At 41.9% G+C, this 8,832-nt stretch overlaps 1 protein-coding gene across 1 annotated transcript in view; it reads right to left on the reverse strand.

Annotated features, from left to right (window-relative positions):
• LOC117531329 (alpha-N-acetylglucosaminidase-like) overlaps window positions 1-8,524 on the reverse strand; it is a 31,106-nt gene extending 22,582 nt beyond the window's left edge. Inside the window, exons 1-2 of the mRNA XM_034194400.1 lie at window positions 7,989-8,524; window positions 1,601-1,748 (exon numbers count right to left, since the gene is read on the reverse strand). Coding sequence (XP_034050291.1) covers window positions 1,601-1,748; window positions 7,989-8,374 — 534 coding nt within the window. The 5' untranslated portion in view covers window positions 8,375-8,524. The remainder of the gene's footprint in view (window positions 1-1,600; window positions 1,749-7,988) is intronic.
• Window positions 8,525-8,832: the final 308 nt, after the last annotated feature.

Genomic DNA, 8,832 nt, shown 5'->3' on the forward strand with positions numbered 1-8,832 from the left:
TTCGCGCTCTCCCTGCTGCTCGGATTTATTCCCGAAAGTTGCTCCTGGTGTGGAAACGAGGGTGAAAATTTAAGATAAAACAAGTGAGTGATGTTTTTTTTGTTTGTTTTAGGGGGTCAAAGCTGTGATCTTTATTGGGACAGCAGACCAATTATAATGGTAATAGGGGAGGCCGGGGCTGTTTGTAACAGTGTTCAAAGCTGCAGCCATGCTGGCATTTTGATTTCACTTTACACGTTATGAGGATCAGTTCACAGAAGTGAAATATTCTTTGGAGTATTCCACACTCTAAAACAAATTATTTGCTCAGTTTAAAAACAAAACAAAACAAAACCCTAAAATAGCAATTTGCATGTTTTTTAAAGAAATTCTAACTCAGCCACTCAGTACACACAAGACACTTATAGTCAGACAAACCCAAGTTTAGTAACGCATTTAATTAAGTGGTTTTGTATACTTAATTTGCTTCGTCCTCTACACTGTTAATTTTAACCAATTTAATTTAAAGGTTTTGGTGTTATTAGTTAGTGAAGTTATTTAATTTAAGTTTTTCAAGCTTCTTTTTTGCCTCCATTCCACTCAGTAATGTTCATGCAAAATATTACCTTAATTTTCTCTCTCTCTCACACACACACACACACACACACACACACACACACACACACACACACACACACACACACACACACACACACACACACACACACACACACACACACACACACACACACACACACACACACACACACACACACACACACACACACACACACACACACACTTTGGAGACACAAAAGCTTTTTTCCACCTGTGTGCTTACAAAAGCTTTTTTCCACCTGTGTGCTTTTGCTTCCATTTTGTACTATGATCAAGGTGAAATGACAGTGAAAGTGTGTGTTTAGGTGTGTGTTCATGGTGTTTAGGTGTATAGTATTTGTTCATTGGGGGTTTGGTATGGACGGGTGGGTGTGCGTGTTTGGGGGTGGATTCATCGGGCCAATAGTGGGCTGGTCCAGAGTAAAAATGCCAGGGCCGAAATTTGTTCCCAGTCCGACCCTGTGCACTTCCGAGACCTGCGCCACTTCTGTGAAGAAGGTCTTACACACACACACACACACACACACACACACACACACACACACACACACACACACACACACACACACACACACACACACGGTCTCATTTGGTTCCCATGGCTGTCTTTACCTTTGCTTTATGTTCAGTTATGTTGGAATGTTTGAAACACTAAGGAATCAGGGAGTCCACACCCGCCACATCAGCCTCTGTTCTGGAGCAGTGAGGACGAGAGACAGAAAATCTCCACAAGGTAGAGCTGCAATCTGGACATGTCTCCTGCACATCCCAGAAACATGCTCACATCCAGCACGAAGCCACAGCCATCAACAACCCAGCAGCCCCAGAAACGGGGTCCTGCACAGCTGGCCAAAGTGACCTTATCCAGAGTCCACAGACACTCGGTGGCAACCCAGAGCAGAGAGCTGAGCCTTTATCCCGGGGCCAGAAGCTGTTTCAGAGATGCAGTGTTTGAGTTTGTTGCTTTAGCATCATTGTTTAAGTGATGTGGGCTTGTTCTTACTTCCTGCCACAGGGCTTCTTGTCCGGTGAAAGCCAAAGGCAGGTTGATGCCATTGAGCGCCATCCAGTCGATCTCTCGCTCCCATCTTGGCCAGTCCCACCACACGAAGGAATAGCTGTACGTGCAGACGTTCTGGTAATACCGAAACCTGGGCACAAACAGAAGAAATTACTTCAGATTACTACCAAAGTTACATGTTTAAAACATGAAAGGAAACAAAATATAATCACAGTGTCCACAGAAACAAGACCGTTTTCGATCAGCCTCAACCCCCCCAAAAAACATAAGTTTTGCGCCATATTAACCCTAACCCTGGCGTGCCCAACCAGTCGACCATGATTGACCGGTCAATCGTGGGCTGAGTTCCAGTCGATTGCATGAGAAAAAAAGAAAAAAAAAAATCAGTCACTGGACTGGAGAGGATTTAGTGCTGCTATAACAGACTGATGCAGCAGGTGGCACCAATACACCAACAAGGACGCCGGCTGCCATTAAACCCCAGAGAAAAAGAACTCTTCTTCTATGGTGGACAAGAAACAAAAAATTATAATTTTCATCCTGACATTTGACAATTCACAAGAAATACGATGCTAACTTCTAACGCTAACCTGGCTAAATCCCCTCTGCTCGCCCGAAAAGTCCAGGATTTGAAAAGTCGGTGAGCAGCACAACAATCTATAAATATGAAGGGTGATGAATGTGGTGAAAAAGATTGCAGTGTTCTGTTCGGGCCATGAGTCTGAGGACGCATTTATTCTTATTCTATACTGTTTGCAGCTGGAGGAGACACACAGACGTTCGGTGGCTCAACAGAGGTAAATTTCTGGAATGTCAATGTCTTCTCCTGAAATTAAAACATTTCTGAAACATTCAAACCATGCTGAATATGCACAGCTTTTGGATTTGAAAGCAGGTTTAAAAGCATATTACAGGTGCTATCAAGCAGCTTGAAACAGTGTGACCTGCAGAACTTTCCACACATGGACACAACTTCAGCACCAGGACGCAGACAGCTTTTAGGCAGCGAGCCGTCCTGCCGCCATTTGAGCGGTCAATTCTCAAAAAAGACACCGAAAAAATAGCGGGCGGCTTTGCTTAAAGCCGTCTAAAATTAAGACGGTCCGATCGCTACAGCCATCTGTGTGTGTGTGTGTGTGTGTGAGAGAGAGAGAGAGTCAGCGAGTGGCTACGAGGGGGGGCGCGCTGCCTTTATTTCTCTCTGGACTTCTCTGACGGTACGTTTTGTTCACACCATGTGCACATGATGACGGTGACAGTTACACTGAAATTATGAGATGAAATAAATTGGTCAAAATTCCTTAAAATGAGAATATATGAATGAACAGAATAAAAATCACACACACACGTGTGATTAAAAAAACTTGATGTGGAGAAACTTTGCAGTGATGTTCAGAAGCAAAAATCACATAAAGCAGCTGAGAACTCTGAACTTTAACAGGCTGTTATTTTCCAAAGATATTTATTTTAGATGACTTAATGTAGTTGTTTAATGTTCAAGCACAAAACGTGACTGAGGAGGAGAAAAAAAAGGAAACGAACTCTAGTCTGAATAAAAATACAAGCTGCTGATTTTTATTTTTCAAAATTATTAGGCTGCAGTTCTGAGTTTCATTTATTTCAAAGTAAGTTACCGCGTATTATTTTCAAAAATCACAAGTCAAATCAGTCTGCATTGTTCAGTTTTTCCTACACTTTTCTGTATTTTTAGAAACAACCTCAAATAAAAAAGTAGGGACTGTATGTAAAATGAAGATAAAAATAAAAATGCTGTTATATTCCCAGTTTCTCCACTCTCACACTCACACCCACAGAAGCCAAACATTCTTCCAAAGTTGTGTCTTGGTGGCTTCCCTCACTTGTCTCCTTCCAGCATGGACATTTAGTTTTTGAGAACTGCCTACCTGACAAAGATTTACCATAAAGTACCACACTGTTTGTATTTCTGAATGATTGATGTAAATAAAGTCTAAGAAATATTCAGTGAGTTGGAAATGTTCATGTATTCATCCCCTGACATTTCCCAAGAAAACTGGCTGTAAATATTATTAAATAATTCTTCCGTTAACAATAAACTGCCTTGTCCCAACCTTTTTTTCTTGGAAAATTCTGCAGGCCTCAAATATAGGAATGGATATATATTAACAAACAAATAAACAAAGCTGACCTCAAAAAGCATGAAATATGTTGGTTTCATACAGTCTGCAGTTACAGAAATAAAAGACAAAGTAAATGTCAGGATCATTACGTGTCCATCACCACCACATTTTGAAAAACTATAAGACCACGGGCCATGCATTATTTATGTTTTGTGTCTTTTAGTGAAGTTTTTTTTTATTATTATTTTTTAATTTGGATTAAGGCAATAAGTGCCTCCCTGTTTCTGTTGCCACATCTTCTGAAATAAAACTGCTTTACACTAAAGCCTAAAAACTAAAAGAAGGAAATATATATATATATATATATATATATATATGAAACCTCTGAAACCGGGCCAGATACCAGGGAAAACACCAGTCAAATGCAAAGCATCAATTCCTGCAAGTGTAGAACCTTCAAAGAAGAGGTATGAAGAGAGAGGAAGTTTGTGAGTAGCTGGACACAGGATTATCCATGGCTGGGGCACAAGGAAGAGGACAACACAATATACTGCCATGTCTGTCAGGATTTTCCTTCAATTGCAGGCCAGTAAGTCATTTTTAAATGTTGAAATAAAATAATTTGATTTGCTTTATAAAATACATACTGGGAAATGATCATGCATTGAACAGTGACAAATTCAGAAAACACACAGGAGAGAAGCAGATGCATATTGGCATTTACCAATTATTTAAAATAAAATAAATAAAATTAATAAAATTTATTTTTTGGAAATTCAATTTTACCACCCACACAGGAGAGTGACAGTATTAACTTTTTCATGAAGTGATGTGTCACAGCAAAGTAGATGTGATAAATATTTAAACTGAATCTCAGTCCCAGAAAATGTTGAAATGTAATGATTTTTCTATTTCAGCTGCATTTCTTATGTTGGAATATTAAAATTAAAGTACTTACAAACAAAAGTATGACAGGTTTTTATTAAGTGACAAGTCAGAGCAAAGTACATGTGATAAATATTTAATTTGAATCTCAGTCACGGGTTGTCCGGACAACCAGCTTTTCCTATAGGACAAGTAAACTGCCAGGGTTACTTGTCCTATGGACAAATACACTAAAAAGCTTAATGTCAATGCCTGCTGAAGCAGACAGAGAGTGCCTGAGTGCCTGCTTACTGCTTACAAAAAGAAAAGACGTGCTTTAAAGGAGTGGAGACACAAGACTTTCTGGTGCACCATAACAGCTGTTTTGATTTTATTTTCCGCTCCGTGCATCCGTCACCTCGCTTTCCGATTGGCTACATGTCACATTCATCAGGCTGTGTGCTCGTTTGTGGACGGGAGACCCCACACACGCTGTGATATTGGGCTACGTGACGTGTGTCATAATAATGATAGCCATAATAATAATAATAACGATAATAATGATAATAATAATATGAATAATAATGATAATGGCGTGTATTGTCGTCCTTCTGTCCATTTTCGGATCGTTTTGTCGTCACTGTCGTCTTTCGCCGTCCTTCTGTCCATTTTCGGATCGTTTTGTCGCCGCTCTGTCCTGTGTCGTCGTCATTCTGTCCATTTTCGGATCGTTTTGTCGCCGCTCTGTCCTGTGTCGTCGTCATTCTGTCATTTTCGGATCGTTTTGTCGCCGCTCTGTCCTGTGTCGTCGTCATTCTGTCATTTTCGGATCGTTTTGTCGCCGCTCTGTCCTGTTTCGTCGTCATTCTGTCATTTTCGGATCGTTTTGTCGCCGCTCTGTCCTGTGTCGTCGTCATTCTGTCATTTTCGGATCGTTTTGTCGCCGCTCTGTCCTGTGTCGTCGTCATTCTGTCATTTTCGGATCGTTTTGTCGCCGCTCTGTCCTGTGTCGTCGTCATTCTGTCATTTTCGGATCGTTTTGTCGCCGCTCTGTCCTGTGTCGTCGTCATTCTGTCATTTTCGGATCGTTTTGGTCGCCGCTCTGTCCTGTGTCGTCGTCATTCTGTCATTTTCGGATCGTTTTTGTCGCCGCTCTGTCCTGTGTCGTCGTCATTCTGTCATTTTCGGATCGTTTTGTCGCCGCTCTGTCCTGTGTCGTCGTCATTCTGTCATTTTCGGATCGTTTTGTCGCCGCTCTGTCCTGTGTCGTCGTCATTCTGTCATTTTCGGATCGTTTTGTCGCCGCTCTGTCCTGTGTCGTCGTCATTCTGTCATTTTCGGATCGTTTTGTCGCCGCTCTGTTCCTGTTTCGTCGTCATTCTGTCATTTTCGGATCGTTTTGTCGCCGCTCTGTCCTGTTTCGTCGTCATTCTGTCATTTTCGGATCGTTTTTGTCGCCGCTCTGTCCTGTTTCGTCGTCATTCTGTCATTTTCGGATCGTTTTGTCGCCGCTCTGTCCTGTTTCGTCGTCATTCTGTCATTTTCGGATCGTTTTGTCGCCGCTCTGTCCTGTTTCGTCGTCATTCTGTCATTTTCGGATCGTTTTGTCGCCGCTCTGTCCTGTTTCGTCGTCATTCTGTCATTTTCGGATCGTTTTGTCGCCGCTCTGTCCTGTTTCGTCGTCATTCAGTCATTTTCGGATCGTTTTGTCGTCGCTCTGTTCTGTTTTATCATCATTCTGTCGTGTTTTATCATTATTCTGTCATTTGCATAGATTGTTTTGACACACGCTTCTTGTAAGTTACACAGTCAAAATATGTCCATTAATGCTGTCCACTGATTAAAGCTGCAGTTCTCATGAACAAACCGTTTCAAACATTAAAACCATTCACACACAAAGTAAATATAAAGTCTTAATCTGACCTGTTTGTTTCAGTTGGATTCATCATCACAGCCTTATGACAACTTATCCACATAAAACCTCTTGACTTTGATGCCTGAAAATACTTTAGTTCCTTGTCGTGGCTGAAGCAAGTCCCTCTGTTGTTTCTCAGCTTGAAGATGCCGGTGTCGCCACCTGATTGGTCCCCCTGGCCGCACGGTGGGACCGATCAAACGGCGGGGGGACCGATCAAACCACGACAGCCGCTTAAATAGTCACAGCATTTCATTCATTCACGCCAGTGTTTACCACAGACAACAGTCCACTTTTCAACAGTCTGCAAGTGATGAAAGTAAATCCCATGAGCCACCAACACAAAAATAAAATAATATTAAATTACTCTGTTGTGCCTACATGTGGAGCAAACGCCATGCGACAGCGTCTGATGACGTGCTCGACAATATTTAAGTGTTCCACCTGCCAAACAAAAGGGTTCTGCTGGTGTTGGAAACGCAAACCAAGTCAGACTTAACCATTCTGACCCGTACCACACCACGCAGTACCGACCCAGACCACTCGGTGGAAACCGGACAACTCATCAAGGTGCGACAGCGTACGCCAGGTGTGACAGGGCCCTATAACGTTCTTGGTGTAATAATACACATCAAAATAAACTGTAAACCTGACTGCAAATATGTACAAAATAAACTATCTCAGTACTCGGTAAGGACAAACACATTCTGGACTACAAACCACTCCACATTCTCTACTGTGTAGAGGTTTGTAGCAATACTTTTAAATGTACACTACATTCACTATCGATACTCCAAAAAAAGAGTCATGAGGATAATTCATAATGGCAGTTATAAAGAACAACTTCACACTTCTTAAAATCAGAAACATTAAAATTCAATGACTTGATTCATCCACAAACAACACAAATTATGTATAAAGCAGCAAATAATCTACTTCCTGGAAATATACCAAAATATTTTTTTTTAAACAGAGATAGGGATTATAAACTAGAACATCTACGGGTTTGTTCAACATTATAAAGGTTTTATGTATCAATATGTGGGGTGAAGCTGTGGGTTGGTGGTGGTGGTGGTGGTGGGGGGGGCGAAGCTCAAGCAACGTCCAGGCATGACCCAGTTCAAACGGCGGTATAAAAACATGGTTTTCACAGGACCAAGGGACAAAGGGCTTCGACAGGTTCACTTATTACTTACATTTACTTGTTTATTATTGGGGTTTTTTTATGTTTGTAAACATGGATAATTATGAGGTATTAGTAGGCATTATTTATACATACATCTAGTTACAAATTTGTTTAAAAGACAGTATTTTGAAACCAGCTGATGATTTAGGACTTAGAAAGGTCGCGGGGTCAGACTGAATAGGTGCGTTGACATTGCTCTTGTTGTTTTGCCTTTTTCTATTTTGTGATTTGTTGATTTTCTGTGTCTTTTAGTTTCTTTTGTCTTTCATGTCCAAAATAAAACCTTGCTGCAGTGCCGGGACTGACCTGTGGGGGGTGCTGATGCGCAGGATGCCGCTGACTTTGGGCAGGGGGCGGGGCAGGTCCAGCTGGTCACCTGACCAGGACACGTGGCAGTTGCAGAAGTGTTTGAAGTAGCTGTAGAGACCGGAAGCGGCGGCCACCCCGCTGCTTCCGGTCACCGTCAGCCGGTCGCCGGCGGAGCGGAGCTCGCAGACGTCCAGCCCGTCCCGGGACAGGTTCCTGTGGACCTCCACTGTGAATTCGGCAGACCTGTTCCCGACCAGCCGCCGCAGAAGACCGGACACGGCGCGCGCCTGCGCGTGTTCGCCGACGGACGCTTTCAAATGCGTTACGTCACAAAGCGCTGCCGCGCTCACGCAGAGGACGAGAAAGATCCTTCTGAAAGACATTTTCCAAAAAACATCCAGCAGCAGAGACACAGACAAACATACCTGCTGCTGGCCCCGCCCACTACCCCGCCTCAGCCAATCAGGCTGCAGCTCCCTGCTGACGTCATCGCCGAGCAGGTGGCGCGACGGCCCTTTGATATCGCAGTGTGATTTTTCATCTCACCTCAGTCGTCGATTAAATATCATCTTTGTGTGATTATTGATAATCAGCTTATTGTTCCATCAGTTTGTTGTTTTTTTGATGAGATAAATCTGTTAAATTGAGGTTTGACCACAAACATGACGGACTCAATTTAAAGTTGTTCATATTTATGTGATTGATTTGAGCCTGGTGTTAAATTTAACTCTTTAAGTTTATATATATATATATATATATATATATATATATATATATATATATATATATATATATATATATGTATATATGTATATGTATATGTATATATATATATGTATAT

The sequence above is a fragment of the Thalassophryne amazonica genome, chromosome 18, assembly GCF_902500255.1.
Source record: "Thalassophryne amazonica chromosome 18, fThaAma1.1, whole genome shotgun sequence".
NCBI classification, from domain to species: Eukaryota; Metazoa; Chordata; class Actinopteri; order Batrachoidiformes; family Batrachoididae; genus Thalassophryne; species Thalassophryne amazonica.